This window comes from Triticum aestivum, chromosome 7B, assembly GCF_018294505.1.
Source record: "Triticum aestivum cultivar Chinese Spring chromosome 7B, IWGSC CS RefSeq v2.1, whole genome shotgun sequence".
NCBI classification, from domain to species: Eukaryota; Viridiplantae; Streptophyta; class Magnoliopsida; order Poales; family Poaceae; genus Triticum; species Triticum aestivum.
In genome coordinates this window covers 645,363,968-645,383,131 of record NC_057813.1, presented here as the reverse complement: position 1 = coordinate 645,383,131, position 19,164 = coordinate 645,363,968, and the positions used below count along the sequence as shown (strand labels likewise).

Below are 19,164 nucleotides of genomic sequence, written 5' to 3'. Positions count from 1 at the left end.
CGTTCGCCGGTTAAGCCGGTCCTTTTCCATGCTGCTCACTTCCCACTACCCCCGGTCTGCCGCCGTCAACGCCAATCGCCGGCGCGAACGCGCGACCTTTCCCTTCCTCCCGCCGCGTCGGCCTCCACCTCCGCACCTACCCCTCACGTACCACCTCCCTCCTCTCTTTGACCGCGGCGCCGCCCCAGCCCTAGTCCCTCTCCCCGGCCGCCGCTTGCACTGGATAAGCAGGGTCCGGCTCGTCGGGGCCCAAATCCGGCCGCCGGAGCACGGGTCTGGCCGGTTTGATCCTCTTAGCTGACGCCGGAAAACCAGCCTATCGACCTCGCGTGCGCTGGGAGGCTAGCCGTTGCCCTCGCCGTCTCCTCCGTCGGCGCCACTCGCAGGCAAGGCCCGCGACCAGAAGCACATCGTCCGGAGGCATCTACTCCACTGGCGCGGTGAGTCATCCCGTGCCGCCTCTATCTAGTTGTTTTAGATTTGCTTGTATGAACTATGCTATGTATGAACTATCCTAGTAGTTTTAAGACGAACTAGATAGTGCGAACTACAGTATTTGTTTTAAATCGAGTTGGAAATCCGGCAAAGTTTACGGGATCTGTTTTGCCGATCCGCCCGCTGTCCCGCAAATTTTGTTTATGGGATACTGTAAACGACATTTGCAGGACAGGGGTATACGGGATCTGCTAGAGATGCTCTAACCTGCAATTGTTCCCACGCAGAAACGTTCCATCTCCAGCAGAGAAGAAATTTCAGCTGCAATCACTCTCCGGTCTTTCGGCATGGAAAATGCCTGCACAAGCCTCAACCAGGTGGCCCGCTCGGTGCGGCTGCTCAAGATCGACGGCTTCAGCTTGACCGCGGGCATGGGCGGCGACTACTGCCTCAAGTCCATATGGACTGTTGATGGGTACGAGCTGGAAGTCCTTATCTATCCGGGCACCACATGGGTGGCTCTGAAACTCGTCTTTCTCAGTGAAGCCCGTACACAGTGGGGCGTGAGGGCGAACATGGCCTGTCAGCTCGTAGATCTCAGCAGGGAGCTTGAGCCGTATCATGAGTACGGTGTGTCAGAAACCTTCTACCATCCCCAACACTTCGGGGCACTGGTCTTCATGGATAGAAACAAGATACCATCTGGTTATATCAAGGATGATATGTTGACCCTGCGATGCACGATCACCGTACTCAAAGAATTACCGGCGCCAACCATCCCAGCTGAAGAAGTGATCGCCCAACCATCCACCAACTTGCACCGGCACCTCGGCGAACTCCTGCAGAGCGAGATGGGAGCCGATGTCACATTTCTTGTGTGCGACGAGTCGTTTGCTGCACACAAGTGCATACCTGCCGCAAGGTCTCCGGTTTTCAAGGCCCAGTTCTTCGGTGACATGAAGGAGACGTGCTCGGCACGCGTGGAGATCAAGGACATGGAGGTGGCGGCGTTCAGGGCCATGCTGCACTTCATCTATACTGACACGATGCCTGAGTTTGATCGACCACTTGAGGAGGTGACGACTATGGCTCAACATTTGCTTGTGGCTGCTGACATGTATGGACTTGAGAGGCTCAAGCTGATTTGTGAAATAAAGCTCTCTATTGGCATCACCGTCGACACCGCAGCGACCACTCTTGCTTTGGCGGAGCAGCACAATTGCTCCAAGCTCAAGGCCAAATGTGTCGGGTTTATCGTCAGCACGCCTGCTATTCTTGAGGCTGTGTTGGCGACAGATGGGTATAAGCACCTTGAAACAAGCTGCCCTTTGATCCTGACTGAGCTTCTCAAGTCTGTCCATGTGAGTAAGAGTTGAAGGGTAGCATAGTGCATACTGCATACTGCATAGTCTCTGTTTGTGCTTGCATCCATGTGTGGTGTAGTAAAACTTATGTCTGCATTTACCTAAAATGGGATACTTATGTGTGTCAATATATGTTACGTTATGAGGAACTTAATGCTTTCATTGCTCCTCCAGTTTAGTGATAATTTAGTACGATGTCGTCCAAGATTTGGTTGAATGCTTGCCAATATTAGTACAAGGTGATAAATAAAGTTGGATGATTCAGAGTGTGTATAGTTTCGTACATGATTTGCTCAGCAGCTGCCACACAATCCAGGTCTTTTGTATGCTGGGAGTTCTTTTGAACACCTTCACTTTCACATCAAATAAAAGTATAAAATGATTCCCGTTTATAGGAATCACACCTGAACCAACCTTTTGGTGTCTGACCAAAACATGGACAAGACATCAAATAAAGTATAATTGTATATACTTTCCACAACATCCGGCAATATCCTTACGATTTTGAAATATTTGTGGAGCTATAATGGAGCTAAGATGTCTGAATATTCAGTGATGCACTTTTTTGGTATTTTCAAGCATGCAAGGTTTGTGTCTATTTTGGTGTCTTGTCCATGTTTTGGTCTCTCTATGTAATCGCAGGTCCACCTAGATCATCAAACCTTCAAGAGTTTGATCCATGTCATGGAAGCACAATAGCTGTTCTTGTTATTTTTACATGCTACTCTCGGTCATTATATTTATATATGATGTCATGTCTCCACTAATAGTTCACCTTTGATGACAATATTCTCCGGATATTCTTCCCTGGCATGCATCGATTTTTACCCGTATAAGCTACAAATACCGGTGATATGACTGCTAAATGAACACAGACCGGCTCAGACAATTTTTTTTTTATTCTTTAAGAAAATTGACAATATCACACATGTAGATAGCAGAGTAAAGTTTATTCTATGCAAACCAGAAACCAATGCATTTTCTCACAAAATGTTGCAGATTCATAGTTCCCTCTAATATCTGCATCTGACATTTTCTCATTGCAAGCTGTTCCATTATCTGTCTTCTTATAAGCTTATCAGTGTCACACAGTGATACATAACCAGTGTGTGCAGGGCTTGGCAAGAACCTTCTTCCCGGTGTTGTTAAGACTTAAGAGTTCGTTTTCGATAAAGGGCAAGTTTAGTGTTTGTTTTGATGCCTTATCCAGGTTAGGGCCACTTGGATAACCTTAAGGACTCTTCCTGATCAGGTCCACTTGGACAAGCCCTAACTGCTCGAAAGTTGATTATCTTCAGGAATATAATTGATGGTATGGAAGGACATGCAACCCTGTTTTCTTTTGTAAATGCTAAGAAAATTGCATAGATGTTATTTGTCATGCATAAGCAGCTCATTTACAGCTTACAGTATCCTTCTTCAGAAATGACATTCGTAATACATCAATTCTTGTCACAAGAAGCTAGAAATTTTATTATGCGCAAAATTCCATATGCTTATGTTGTTGTTTACTTTTCGGTACCTCTATGCTATAGCTTGTAGCCAGGGATGCCAACGGGCAACACGAAGCATGCATCTTACTATATGTAAAGTAGACTATATGTGCTAGGTTCAAGTGGAAAATTACAGTATATTGTGCAGGCTTTGTGGGTTACCCCGCCTGCATTTTTGTGTGTGTCACGACCTTTTCTTGAGAGCTGCCGTGATCTTTGATCCCGATTCTTTACTACTAAGGGCTGGAGCGACCACGTCAGGTCCCATGGCCTCAAAGCTTGGGTATTGTTTTGATCGATTTGCAAACGGATAAGTTTTTGTGTCGTGTCATGGTGTAGATGAGTTTCAGTCTGTGCATGATTGCAGTTGACCGTTCGTATTGCTTTCCTTGATGATTATCAGATAATATATGTAGAGTACCTAAAAACTAGAAAAAACAGAGTTAGGCAGAATAAATGGTCAGATCAGGTGGTGGGAATTTTCTATTTCTGGTGGGGAATTTTTCTTGGTTAAATGTCCCTTTCTTTCCATACTTTCTCATTTCAAGGGGCCCAGTGAATCTTTTCATTTTTCCACTCATCTCACCTAGTCACCTTCCACTCTCTCGGTCACCCACCATCAACGCGAGTCGCCGTCACAAGTCTTGTTTATTCTTGCTGGGTGAACACTCTACTGTTCTCCCTCTCCTCTTTACCCCCTCTCTTCTCCCTCTTTACTCCCTCATCTCCTGTCCAGAGCATCGACCTGTCTAGATTGATCCGCATCGCAGCGGGGCACCAGTTGATCCGCCTCGCTCTCATCGTCTGTCTCCTCCGCCGGTGTAACGCTGAGGCATGGCCCTACCCATGTAGCAGCACCACGAAGCACTTGGCTACGTGACCGGTTCTGCCCTGGTGGCACTGTAAGTCGTCCTTCGCCTCCTTGGTTCGCAGGCCTTGCGTGGTGAGTTATTTTTATATATCAATATAATCGAAGAGAAGTGCTAAATTGTACTGATCCATAATCATTCCCACGCAGAAACACTCCCAGACCTTCGTCATGGAAAAGGCCTGCACAAACCTCACCGAAGTCGTCCGTTCCGTGCGGCTGTTCAAGATCGATGGGTTTAGTATGACCACGGGCATAGGCAGGGACTATAGCTTCAATTCCAGATGGAGTTTCGATGGGTATGATTGGGAAGTCCGTATTTATCCACGGACTTTCGAGGAATTGAATCGCTCCTGGGTGTCGCTACGTCTTATCTTTCTAAGTGAAGCCCGCACGTCTGCTGTGAGGACGACTCTACGTTGTTGCTTGGTAGATCCGACAGGAAGGCTTAAGCCATCTGAAGAAGATTGCCGGTCAATAATATTCAGGAAACCCCAAGATAAATCATCTCAAGTGCCCCTCATAACAAGATGTGAACACCTCGAATTATCGGGTTATGTCAAGGATGACTCTTTTACTGTGCAATGCCCTTCAGGTTTTCAAGGAACTACCAGATGTAGCAACGGTCTCCCTGAAAGAAGTGCATCTCCCACCCTCTAACTTGCACCTGCAATTTGCTCAACTCCTTCAGAGCGAGACCGGAGCGGACGTCACATTTCTCGTGTCCGGTGAGTCTTTTGCTGCGCACAAGCTCATCCTCGCCGCAAGGTCCACTGTTTTTATGGCCGAGTTCTTTGGAGACATGAAGGAGAAGTGCTCTCAGAGTGTGGAGATCGAGGACATGGAGGCTACCGTATTCAAGGCCCTTCTTCAGTTCATCTACACCGACACCGTGCCAGAATTCGGACAACAGGTAGAGGCAGATGTGGAGGCCATCTATACCGACACAGTGCCAGAATTCGGACAGCAGGAGGCGGCGGTGACGGTGATGGCTCAGCATCTCCTTGCTGCCGCTGACAGGTATGGACTGGACAGGCTCAAGCTCATTTGTGCAGGCGAGCTCTCTGGTGGCATCAACGTCAACACAGCAGCGACAACTTTGGCTTTAGCCGACCTGCACAACTGCCCGGAGCTCAAGGCGAGGTGTGTTGAGTCCATCATCAGAACTTGTGCCGCTCTTGATGCTGTGTTGGCGACAGAGGGGTATAAGCACCTGGAGGCAAGCTGCCCTTTGGTGGTGATTGACCTTTTCAAGGCTGCGCGTGGGAGAAAAAATTGAAGCATATCTTGCTTGCGCTTATGAATCAATATCGTCTATCTACGCTGCTGCCACACAAATGTTGTGCGCTTCACTCTTGAGTATAATGTGAGTTCTTATGAGCACGTTGTCACTGAAATTGGGAACAAAATTCAGAAAATCCCACCGAACACTGTTAGGTGGCAATGATATTAATCCCCCTCCTGTATGGCGTTGGTGTGTGCTTTTTATGATTTCCATGGCTCCCTGATTCATGGGGTTTGATATTATTTCTGGACATGCACATTCTGTGAGATTGAAGAGAGCTGGCAACCGTGGATGGTGAAGTTACCTCTATGTTCATGCGTTTTTTGTGATGGACCGAACATTTGTGTACTCAGAGTAACTTTCAGCCCGCCCACCTGACCACGGTGCTTCCATCCAACCTAAGCAAAAATACGGCCTGACATCCTATATTACGGGGAAAGAGAGAGTTACCGCAGCTTATATCTCCAGCTGATGATGGGTTTGACGAGCGGATACTTGATCCCGTCCTTGATCTGCTCCTTGTTGTAGTGCTCCAGCGCGCTGTTTGCAAACTCGCCGCAGTTTCGGAGGTAAGTGGAAGCTTCAAAATGTGCGTCCTCAGCGTGATGTGAGGAGTCCACCCAGTCTTGCTCGGGGGTATCCGGCGGCCTGTACTGATCGCTGTCAGACTCAGAACCAGACCACAGGTCGTGGCTGGGATCAAGAAGTGGCGACGAAGGAGAATTGGGGCCATCCAGCACCACCTGTTTGGTCGAAGGGGGGCTCGGCTCTGGAGAAGGACGGATCCTTATGTGATACAGCACGCGAGGCATCTGATATTCCCTTGGTTTCTCGTCAATGAGCAAGAGGAACACCAACACGAACCAATCGCCGGCGGCAAAGCGGCGGCGGCCTGGTGTTTTTTTGTTTTGTTTTTGATAATGGCCTGGTGTGGCTTAAAAAAAAACAATTTGAAACTTTATTAATTAGAAATAATTGTTACATCGTCTATCAAGAAAGTTACAAGATCTTGGATGGGCTCCTCTATCCAATCCCTAGTCATGGAACCTTTTGCTAATCCAGCAAGCTCATGAGCTACTTTATTCGCTTCCCTGTTACAATGTTCAAAACTGGTTTGAGGAAAATCACAGGCCATAAAAAAACAATCCTCAAAAACTGCAGCCCGTCATTGTGTCGGAATTGATGATTAGACGATTGCAACCCGACTTTTGTGCCAACGGTAAACCAAATCTGAGTGCTACCGCCTCTACTATCAGGGCATCCGCACAGTACTGAATCCCCCAGTTACCACCTACTATGAAGTTTCCTTTGTCATCTCTGATAACATCACCCGCTGTGCCTCTTAGCTGATCATGATCAAAAGAAGCATCCACGTTCAATTTAATGAAACCCCTAGGAGGTCTGCACCATCCTTCATTCTTTCTCTTTGCTTTAGGAGAGTGGGCATTTACATAGTTCGATGTTATAACCCGAATCCCCATCGCGGTTTGGGACGCCTCTTGAGACTTACCCTCATGGACTAGTTTTCGTCTATTCCACCATAAATACCAAGCAGCTATAGCAATAAGTTCCCCTGCATTCCGGGAGCCAAAGATGGGTAGTTCATGATCAGGCATAAGGAGTAGGAATTCAAGGACTGCCTCTCCTGCACGATCAACGATGCAGGCTTTTTTTACCACTTCATACAACCCCAAATGTTCCCACACTTCTTTTGCCTTCTAACAGAGAAATAATATGGGTTTCGTGTCCTCTGGCCCGTCCAAACATGCTGGGCATATTGGCTGAGTTTTTATATGTCTGTTGGCCAATGTAACACGACATGGCAGAGTCCCGTGAAGCGTCCGCCAAATAAAAATTTTAACCTTCGCCGGACAAGCTAATTTCCAGATCTTACCCCAAATAGGATTGACCTTGCTTCTACCCATGCCATTCGAGTATTCCAACTTCCTCCCATGTTGCTTATTCCATTCCTCCACATAAGCTGATCGTACAGTGAATAAACCATTTGTTGTATAGCTCCAATGCATAGGGATCGGGATCGCTAGGACTCTACGGGCATCAATTGGCCATAGAGTTTGTCTCACCAAATCTCCATCCCAGCCATTAGTGACTGGGTTAATAAGATCAGAAACTTTCGTCAATAGATTCCCCCTTCTGGGTGTAATAATTTTCCTGTCTGCACAATTTGGGATCCATGTGTTGGAAATATGCCCTAGAGGCAATAATAAAATGGTTATTATTGTATTTCCTTGTTCATGATAATTGTCTATTGTTCATGCTATAATTGTATTAACTGGAAACTGTAATACATGTGTGAATACATAGACCACAACATGTCCCTAGTGAGCCTCTAGTTGACTAGCTCGTTGATCAAAGATGGTCATGGTTTCTTGACCATGGACATTGGATGCCATTGATAATGGGATCACATCATTAGGAGAATGATGTGATGGACAAGACCCAATCCTAAGCATAGCACAAGATCGTGTAGTTCGTTTGCTAAAAGCTTTTCTAATGTCAAGTATTATTTCCTTAGACCATGAGATTGTGCAACTCCCGGATACCGTAGGAATGCTTTGGGTGTACCAAACGTCACAACGTAACTGGGTGGCTATAAAGGTACACTACAGGTATCTCCGAAAGTGTCTGTTGGGTTGGCACGAATCGAGACTGGGATTTGTCACTCCATATGACGGAGAGGTATCTCTGGGCCCACTCGGTAATGCATCATCATAATGAGCTCAATGTGACTAAGTAGTTGGTCAGGGGATCATGCATTACAGAACGAGTAAAATGACTTGCCGGTAACAAGATTGAACGAGGTATTGGGATACCGACGATCGAATCTCGGGTAAGTAACGTACCGAATGACAAAGGGAATTGTATACGGGATTGATTGAATCCCCGACATCATGGTTCATCCGATGAGATCATCGTGGAACATGTGGGAGCCAGCATGGGTATCCAGATCCCGTTGTTGGTTATTGGCCAGAGAACGTCTCGGTCATGTCTGCATGATTCCTGAACCCGTAGGGTCTACACACTTAAGGTTCGGTGATGCTAGAGTTATTATGGGAAATAGTATGTGGTTACTGAAGGTTGTTCGGAGTCCCGGATGAGATCCCGGGCGTGACGAGGAACTCTGGAATGGTCCGGAGGTGAAGATCGATATATTGGACGAAGGGTATTGGAGTCCGGAATTGTTCTGGGAGTACCGGGTGATGACCAGCGTGACCGAAAGGTGTTTCGGAGGCCCCGGCAAGCGTTGGGGGGCCTTATGGGCCAAGGGGAGGGGGCACACCAGCCCACTAAGGAGTTGTGCGCCCCTCCCAACCCCTCTCACGTAACCTGGAGAGGTGGGGGCGCCTCCCCTAGGGCAGCCACCCCTCCCGGCTTGGGGGGCATGTTTCCTAGGGGTGGGGGCACCCAAACCCATCTAGGGTTTCCCCTGTGGCCGCCACCCATCCCCTAGGGCGCCTCCTCCACCCCCTTCCCTCTATATATAGTGAGGGAGAGAGAGGGCAGCCGCACCCTTCCCCTGGCGCAGCCCTCTCCCTCCTCCAACACCTCCTCCTCCTCCTTCGTAGTGCTTGGCGAAGCCCTGCTGGAGAACCACGAACTCCACCAACACCACGCCGTCGTGCTGTCGGAGTTCTCCCTCAACTTCTCCTCTTTCCTTGATGGATCAAGAAGGAGGAGACGTCCCCGGGTTGTACGTGTGTTGAACGTGGAAGCGCCGTCCGTTCGGCGCTAGATCGGATCTCCGGCGATTTGAATCGCTGCGAGTACGACTCCATCATCCGTGTTCTTGTAACGCTTCCGCTTAGCGATCTTCAAAGGTATGAAGATGCTCATCCTCTCCCTCTCTTGTTGCTAGAATCTCCATAGATTGATCTTGGTGATGCGTAGAAAATTTCGAATTTCTGCTACGTTCCCCAACAGTGGCATCATGAGCTAGGTCTATTGCGTAGATTCTATGCACAAGTAGAACACAAATAGTTGTGGGCGTTGGTTTTGTTCAATATGCTTACCGTTACTAGTCCTATCTTGTTTCGACGGTATTGTGGGATGAAGCGGCCCGGACCGACCTTACACGTACATTTACGTGAGACAGGTTCCACCGACTGACATGCACTAGTTGCATAAGGTGGCTAGCGGGTGTTTGTCTCTCCCTCTTTAGTCAGATCGGATTCGATGAAAAGGGTCCTTATGAAGGGTAAATAGCAATTGGCATATCACGTTATGGTTTTGGCGTAGGTAAGAAATGTTCTTGCTAGAAACCTATAGCAACCACGTAAAAACTTGCAACAACAATTAGAGGACGTCTAACTTGTTTTTGCAGCATATGTCGTGTGATGTGATATGGCCAAAAGGATATGATGAATGAAATATATGTGATGTATGAGATTGATCATGTTCTTGTAATAGGAATCACGACTTGCATGTCGATGAGTATGACAAGCGACATGAGCCATAGGAGTTGTCTTAATTTATTGTATGACCTTCGTGTCATTGAATAACGACATGCATTTACTTTACTTTATTGCTAAACCGTTAGCCATAGTAGTAGAAGTAATAGGTGGCGAGACAACTTCATGGAGACACGATGATGGAGATCATGATGACGGAGATCATGGTGTCATGCCGGTGACGATGATGATCATGGCGCCCTGAAGATGGAGATCAAAAGGAGCAAAATGATATTGGCCATATCATGTCACTATTTGATTGCATGAGATGTTTATCATGTGTTTACATCTTATTTGCTTAGAACAACGGTAGCATAAATAAGATGATCCCTCACTAAAATTTCAAGAAAGTGTTCCCCCTAACTGTGCACCGTTGTGATGGTTCGTTGTTTCGAAGCACCACGTGATGATCGGGTGTGATAGATCCTAACGTTCGCATACAACGGGTGTAAGCCAGATTTACACACGCGAAACACTTAGGTTGACTTGACGAGCCTAGCATGTACATACATGGCCTCAGAACACAAGAGACCGAAAGGTCGAACATGAGTCGTATAGTAGATACGATCAACATGAAGATGTTCACCGATGATGACTAGTCCGTCTCACGTGATCATCGAACACGGCCTAGTTGACTCGGATCATGTATCACTTAGATGACTAGAGGGATGTCTATCTGAGTGGGAGTTCATTAGATGAACTTAATTATCCTGAACATAGTCAAAAGGTATTTGCAAATTACGCCGTAGCTCGCGTTTTAGTTCTACTGTTTTAGATATGTTCCTAGAGAAAATTTAGTTGAAAGTTGATAGTAGCAATTATGCGGACTGGGTCCGTAAACTGAGGATTGTCCTCATTGCTGCGTAGAAGGCTTATGTCCTTAATGCATCGCTCGGTGTGCTGAACCTCGAGCGTCGTCTGTGGATGTTGCGAACATCTGACATACACGTTTTGATGACTATGTGATAGTTCAGTAATGTTAAACGGTTTAGAATTGAGGCACCGAAGACGATTTTTGAAACGTCGCGGAACGTAGGGGATGTTCCAAGGGCTGAAATTGGGATTTCAGACTAGTGCCCACATCAAGAGGTATGAGACCTCTGACGAGTTTCTTAGCCTACAAACTAAGGGAGAAAAGCTGAATCGTTGAGTTTGTACTCAGATTGTCTGGGTACAACAATCACTTGAATCGAGTGGGAGTTAATCTTCCAGATGAGATAATGATGTTTCTCCAAAGTCATTGCCACCAAGCTACTAGAGCTTCAAGATGAACTATAACATATCAGGGATAGATATGATGATCCTTGAAATATTCGCGATGTTTGACACCGCGAAAGTAGAAATCAAGAAGGAGCATCAATTATTGATGGTTAGTGAAACCACTAGTTTCAAGAAGGGCAAGGGCAAGAAGGGATACTTCATGAAATGGCAAATCAATTGATGCTCTAGTGAAGAAACCCAAGGTTGAACCCAAACCCGAGACTAAGTGCTTCTGTAATGAGGGGAACGGTCACTGAAGCAGAACTACCCTAGATACTTGGTAGATGAGAAGGCTGGCAAGGTCGACAGAAGTATATTGGATATACATCATATTGATGTGTACTTTACTAGTACTCCTAGTAGCACCCATGGTAATAGATACCGGTTCAGTTGCTAAGTGTTAGTAACTCAAAATAAAAGGCTACGGAATAAACAAAGTCTAGCTAAAGGCGAGGTGACGATATGTGTTGGAAGTATTTCCAAGGTTGATGTGATCAAACATCGCACGCTCCCTCTACCATCGGGATCGATGTTAAACCTAAATAATTGTTATTTAGTGTTTGCGTTCAGCATAAACATGATTGGATTATGTCTATCGCAATACGGTTATTCATTTAAGGAGAATAATGGTTACTCTGTTTATTTGAATAATACATTCAATGGTCTTGCACCTAAAATGAATGGTTTATTGAATCTCGATCGTAGTGATACACATGTTCATGCCAAAAGATATAAGATAGTAATGATAGTACCATATACTTGTGGCACTGCCATTTGAGTCATATTGGTATAAAACGCATGAAGAAGCTCCATTTTAATGGATTTTTGGACTCACTCATTTTTGAAAAGATTGATACATGCGAACCATGTCTATTGGTATATACGCATGAAGAAACTCCATGCAGATGGATCGTTTGGACTCACTTGATTTTGAATCACTTGAGTCATGCAAATCATACCACATGGGCAAGATGACTGAAAGGCCTCGTTTTCAGTGAAATGGAACAAGAAAGCAACTTGTTGGAAGTAATGCATTTTGATATGTGCAGTCCAATGAGTGCCGAGGCACGCAGTGGATATCGTTATGTTCTTACTTCACAGATGATTTGAGTAGATGCCAAGTGTATTTACTTGATGAAACAAAAGTTTGAATTATTGAAAGGTTCAAGTAATTTTAGACTGAAGTTGAAGATCGTCGTGACAAAAGGATAAAATGTATATGATATGATCACAAAGATGAATATCCGAGTTGCGTGTTTGGTACACAATTAAGACATTGTGGAAATTGTTTCACAACTCATATCGTCTGGAACACCATAGTGTGATGGTGTGTCCGAACATCATAGATGCACCCTATTGGATATGGAGCATACCATAATGTCTTTTATCGAATTACCACTATCGTTTATGGATTAGGCATTAGAGACAACCACATTCACTTTAATAGGGCACCACATAATTCCATTGAGATGACACCATGTGAACCATGGTTTAGAGAAAGCTAAGCCGTCGTTTCTTAAAAGTTTGGGGCTGCGATGCTTATGTGAAAAAGTTTCATGCTGATAAGCTTGAACCCAAAGCGGATAAATGCATCTTCATAGGACACCCAAAACAGTTGGGTATTGTCGGTGTCAAAACCGGCGGATCTCGGGTAGGTGGTCCCGAACTGTGCGTCTAGGCGGATGGTAACAGGAGACAAGGGACACGATGTTTTTACCCAGGTTCGGGCCCTCTCGATGGAGGTAAAACCCTACTCCTGCTTGATTAATATTGATGATATGGGTAGTACAAGAGTGGATCTACCACGAGATCTGAGAGGCTAAACCCTAGAAGCTAGCCCATGGTATGATTGTTCTTCGTCCTACGGACTAAAACTCTCCGGTTTATATAGACACCGGAGAGGGCTAGGGTTACACAGAGTCGGTTATAATAGGAGGAGATCTTCATATCGTATCGCCAAGCTTGCCTTCCACGCCAAGGAAAGTCCCATCCGGACACAGGACGGAGTCTTCAATCTTGTATCTTCATAGTCCGGGAGTCCGGCCAAAGGTCATAGTCCGGTCATCCGGACAACCCCTGATCCAGGACTCCCTCAGGTATACATCCTAATTCAGATCCGGAAGCAAAAGTAATTGTTTCTAGAAACGGGTCCTTTCTCGAGGAAAAGTTTCTCTCGAAAGAATAGAGTGGGAGGATGGTGGAGACTTGATGAGGTTATTGAACCGTCACTTCAACCAGTGTCTCGCAGGGCATAGGAAGTTGTTCATGTGGCGCCTACACCAGTTGAAGTGGAAGCTGATGATAGTGATCATAAAACTTCAGATCAAGTCACTACCAAACCTCGTAGGTCGACAAGGACGCGTACTGCTTCAGAGTGGTACGGTAGTCCTGTCTTGGAGGTCATGTTCCTAGAAAACAATGAACCTACGAGCTATGGAGAAGCGATGATGGGCCCGGATTCCGACAAATGGCTCGAGGCCATAAAATCCGAGAGAGGATCCATGTATGAAAACAAAGTGTGGACTTTGGAAGAACTACTTGATGGTCGTAAGGCTGTTGGGCACAGATGGATTTCAAAAGAAAGACAACCAATGATGGTAATTGTCACCATTGAGAAAGCTCGACTTGTCGCTAAGATATTTTTCGACAAGTTCAAGGAGTTGACTACAATGAGACTTTTCTCAATCATAGCGATGCTAAGAGTCTGTTGGAATTGTATTAGCAGTTACTGCATTATTTATGAAATCTTGCAGATAGGATGTCAAAACATTGTTTCCTCGACGATTTTCTTGAGCAAAGGTTGTATGTGATACAACCAGAAGGTTTTGTCAATCCTGAAAAATGCTAACAAGTATGCAAAGCTCCAGCAATCCTTCTAAGGACTGGAGTAAGCATCTCGGAGTTGGAATATATGCTTTGATGAGATGATCAAAGATTTTGGGTTTATACAAAGTGTATGAGAAACTTGTATTTCCAAAGAAGTGAGTGGGAGCACTATAGAATTTCTGATGAGTATATGTTGTTAACATATTGTTGATCAGAAATGATGTAGAATTTCTGGACACCATATAGGGTTATTTGAAAAGTGTTTTTGAATGGAAAACCTGGATTAAGCTACTTGAACATTGAGCATCAAGATCTATAAGGATAGATCAAAAACGCTTAATAGTACTTTCAAATAAATACATACCATGACAAGATTTTGAAGGAGTTCAAAATAGATCGGCAAAGAAGGAGTTCTTGGCTGTGTTATAAGGTGTGAGTATTGAGTAAGACTCAAGACCTGACCATGACATAAGAGAGAGAAATGACGAAGGTCGTCCCCTATGCTTTAGACGTAGGCTCTATAGTATGCTATGCTGTGTACCGCACCTGAAGTGTGCCTTACCGTGAGTCAGTCAAGGGGTACAAGAGTGATCCAGGAATGGATCACAAGACAGTGGTCAAAGTTATCCTTAGTAACTAGTGGACTAAGGAATTTTCTCGATTATGGAGGTGGTAAAAGAGTTCGTCGTAAAGGGTTACGTTGATGCAAACTTTGATACTAATTTGGATGACTATGAGTAGTAAACCGGATTCATATAGTAGAACAGTTGTTTGGAATAGCTCCAAATAGCACGTGGTAGTTTCATCTACAAAATGACACAAAGATTCGTAAAGCACACACAGATCTCAAAGGTTCAGATCTGTTGACTAATAACCTCTCTCACAAGCGAGATATGATCAAACCCCATGGGTGTTGGATTCATTACAATCACATAGTGATGTGAACTAGATTATTGACTCTAGTGCAAGTGGGAGACTGTTGGAAATATGCCCTAGAGGCAATAATAAAATGGTTATTATTGTATTTCCTTGTTCATGATAATTGTCTATTGTTCATGCTATAATTGTATTAACTGGAAACCGTAATACATGTGTGAATACATAGACCACAACATGTCCCTAGTGAGCCTCTAGTTGACTAGCTTGTTGATCAACAGATGGTCATGGTTTCTTGACCATGGACATTGGATGTCATTGATAACGGGATCACATCATTAGGAGAATGATGTGATGGACAAGACCCAATCCTAAGCATAGCACAAGATCGTGTAGTTCGTTTGCTAAAAGCTTTTCTAATGTCAAGTATCATTTCCTTAGACCATGAGATTGTGCAACTCTCAGATACCGTAGGAATGCTTTGGATATATCAAATGTCACAACGTAACTGGGTGGCTATAAAGGTACACTACAGGTATCTCCAAAAGTGTCTGTTGGGTTGGCACGAATCGAGACTGGGATTTGTCACTCCGTATGACGGAGAGGTATCTCTGGGCCCACTCGGTAATGCATCATCATAATGAGCTCAATGTGACTAAGTAGTTGGTCATGGGATCATGCATTACAGAACGAGTAAAATGACTTGCCGGTAACAAGATTGAACGAGGTATTGGGATACCGATGATCGAATCTCGGGTAAGTAACGTACCGAATGACAAAGGGAATTGTATACGAGATTGATTGAATCCCCGACATCGTGGTTCATCCGATGAGATCATCGTGGAACATGTGAGAGCCAACATGGGTATCCAGATCCCGCTGTTGGTTGTTGGCCAGAGAACATCTCGGTCATGTCTGCATGATTCCTGAACCCGTAGGGTCTACACACTTAAGGTTCGGTGACGCTAGAGTTGTTATGGGAAATAGTATGTGGTTACCGAAGGTTGTTCGGAGTCCCGGATGAGATCCCGGACGTGATGAGGAACTCTAGAATGGTCCGGAGGTGAAGATCGATATATTGGACGAAGGGTATTGGAGTCCGGAATTGTTCTGGGAGTACCGGGTGACGACCAGCGTGACCGAAAGGTGTTTCGGAGGCCCCAACAAGCGTTTGGGGGCCTTATGGGCCAAGGGGAGGGGGCACACCAGTCCACTAAGGGGCTGTGCGCCCCTCCCAACTCCTCTCACGTAACCTGGAGAGGTGGGGGCGCCTCCCCTAGGGCAGCCGCCCCTCCCGGCTTGGGGGGCAAGTTTCCTAGGGGCGGGGGCCCCAAACCCATCTAGGGTTTCCCTTGTGGCCGCCACCCATCCCCTAGGGAACCCTAGGGCGCCTCCTCCACCACCTTCCCCCTATATATAGTGAGGGAGAGAGAGGGCAGCCGCACCCTTCCCCTGGCGCAGCCCTCTCCCTCCTCCAACACCTCCTCCTCCTCCGTAGTGTTTGGCGAAGCCCTGCTGGAGAACCACGAACTCCACCAACACCACGCCGTCGTGCTGTCGGAGTTCTCCCTCAACTTCTCCTCCCCCCTTGCTGGATCAAGAAGAGGAGACGTCCCCGGGCTGTACATGTGTTGAACGCGGAGGCGCCGTCCGTTTGGCGCTAGATTGGATCTTCCGCGATTTGAATCGCTGCGAGTATGACTCCATCATTCGCGTTCTTGTAACGCTTCCACTTAGAGATCTTCAAAAGTATGAAGATGCTCATCCTCTCCCTCTCTTGTTGCTAGAATCTCCATAGATTGGTCTTGGTGATGCGTAGAAAATTTTGAATTTCTGCTACGTTCCCCAACACCATGCATCTCTCCATATGTCAATATTTTCTCCTGTTCCCACTCTCCATATATAGCCATTCTTGAGAGAGTCCACTCCCGCCATAATGCTTTGCCAAGTAAAGGAAGAGCCCTTCTTTAATACTGCGTTCATCAAATCACCTTCGAAGGAAATACTTGGCTCTTAGGATTGTTGCACATAATGATTCAGGATTATCCACAAGTCGCCATGCTTGCTTCGCTAATAACGCTAGGTTAAAGCAGTGTATATCACGGAAACCCACTGCTCCTTGTTCTTTTGGAACACACATCTTCCACCATGCCATCCAATGCATCCTTTTCTGATTGTCCTTGTCACCCCACCAAAATTACGACATTGCGTCTATGATTCCTTTGCAAATCTTTTTAGGAATTTTAAAGACGGACATTGCATATGTTGGGATAGCTTGAACAACAGACTTAAGCAAAAATTCCTTTCCATGAGGGCCCTATTCATTTCATCTGTCACTTTTCTTTTAACAAGAGAGAGAACTCCTGGGTCTGGTTGCGAGACTTCTGACGTGAAGAGTTTTGAAAAATACCCTTTAATATAATCCTTCATTTCCGTACCTTGCACCCAGACTCCGTCATCCCCAAGCAATTTTTTAATCTGGTTCCGTTTCTTTCTAGCCGTTGCCGCATTATGAAAGAAAAAAGTGTTGCGATCCACATGCAATAACCAATTTGCACGACCACGCTGTACCCAATGAATCTCCTCTTGTTCGAGCAAATTTTCAATGAGAACTAAAATCTCCTTTTGTCGTGCTTGGGAATCCACATTCATAGGGCCTCTGCATAGTTTTTCCAACTCTTTTTTTTTTAGTTTTTTTATTCTTTGTTTTGGGCCTCTCAAAACCTCACGGTCCCAAATATGCAGATCTGACTGAAGCGCATGAGTTCGATCAGCGAGCTTTGGCCCAATACCCATCATTTTTTCCTTTTCCCATGTTGTACGAACAATTTCGCCGACCATTTCCTCCTTGAGCCATCTAGCTTCAAATTGTTTTACTCGTCCCCTTGGGGCGTTAAAAATATTTCCATCAAAATATTCCGTATCCAGTATGAATGGACGATGATCAGAATGAACATGTTCCTCATTAATTAACGCAGCCCGAGGGAATTTGTTCGCCCATTCCACATTGCACACCGCACGGTCAAGCCTCTCTCTAGTATCGCCTCTCCTCCAAGTGAAAGGGTCACCAATACAACCCATATCCTCGAGGCCACACTCTCCTAAACAATTACGAAAGTCTCTCATCATAGCATTTGGTCTTGCAATTCCGCCCTCTTTTTCTGATGATAGTAAAATTTCATTAAAATCCCCTAAGATCACCCAGGGGTGACGACCCAGATTCTGTAAATTCCTAATATTATCCCACGACAACTTACGATCACTCCAAGCCGGATGACCATAAAAACCCGTGAACCGCCAATGTACATCATTATCATTCATAAAAAGAATGTCAATAAAATGAGACGACACATAGTTTGAAACAACTTTATTCAACTTATTATAGTACAAGACTAGGCCACCGGCCCGACCATCACTCTCTATTACAATCATCGAATCAAAAGATAAAGAAAAACGCAGCTCATCTGCTTTACATTTATTCATGTGTGACTCTGAGAGAAAGATCAAATCAGCCTTGGTACGCTGCCGGAGCTCCAAGAGCTCACGAACTGCCGTGGGGGAGAGCATACCACGACAGTTCCATCCTAGGATCCTCATTTGGCCCGGCGGTCCTCCTCCTCGGGGGCCGCCGATGCGCCATCATCTCCAATCGACTCCCTCCTCTGTTGCATGTATGCCTCCTCCTCCTCTGTTTCCTTTGCTACATGTGTGACTACACCATCCCCATCCTTCATAGTGTCAACTCTACCCATACAGACTCTCCTGGAAGAAACACTCATGTCACCATACAGCACACGCTCATAGCTATCCATTTCCCTCTCAAAAGAAAATTTTTGGTCACTCCCTGTTGGTGGAGCCCCAAAAGGATTACCCCTCTTTTTTCCTATGACCTCTTTTCGAGCACTCTCAACTTTCTCATCCCCTCCCTTCTTTTTACCTTTTCTCTCCTTTTTTTTTGTGTGGCCCTGCATAGGATTCTTTTTAGCAGTAAAAGTAAACACTCCAGACTCCATGGCCGTAGCTGGGCTAGCTAGCCTCGCAGCCACAGCTACTGTAAGTGCCTCAAGCACCCCAGGCTCAAATAAAACCTGATTATGCGTGTTAAATGTGGCAGCCGCATCAGAAACGGCATTAGCTGCACCCTTCGAGTGGATCCCCTGCAATCCCCTGGCCCTCCTGGCCTGGTGTGGCTTTGAAGACGAGGGCGCGTCTCCTTTTCCGACTAGAATAAGGTTACTCGCTCGGGCGCTGCAGAATTTTCTTTGCTGATGATGAAACTCTCTTTCCA

At 45.7% G+C, this 19,164-nt stretch overlaps 2 protein-coding genes across 3 annotated transcripts; both read left to right on the top strand.

Moving 5' to 3' along the window:
• On the top strand, positions 1 to 3,208 carry LOC123162347 (BTB/POZ and MATH domain-containing protein 1). Of its 2 annotated transcripts, none has more exons than XM_044580143.1 (3): positions 1 to 440; positions 723 to 1,796; positions 2,915 to 3,208. In XM_044580143.1, exons 2-3 carry the CDS (start codon positions 783 to 785, stop codon positions 3,026 to 3,028), a joined length of 1,128 nt encoding a protein of 375 aa, XP_044436078.1. In that variant the 5' UTR covers positions 1 to 440; positions 723 to 782; the 3' UTR covers positions 3,029 to 3,208. The 2 variants fall into 2 exon arrangements, with proteins under 2 accessions (XP_044436078.1, XP_044436077.1); XM_044580142.1 differs by having other exon boundaries at positions 2,906 to 3,208.
• Positions 3,209 to 4,509: 1,301 nt separating this feature from the next.
• Positions 4,510 to 5,687, top strand: LOC123162348 (BTB/POZ and MATH domain-containing protein 2). Its single transcript, XM_044580144.1, has one exon. The coding sequence runs from the start codon at positions 4,717 to 4,719 to the stop codon at positions 5,437 to 5,439; it is 723 nt and encodes a 240-aa protein (XP_044436079.1). The 5' UTR covers positions 4,510 to 4,716; the 3' UTR covers positions 5,440 to 5,687.
• The last annotated feature ends 13,477 nt before the right edge of the window (positions 5,688 to 19,164 follow it).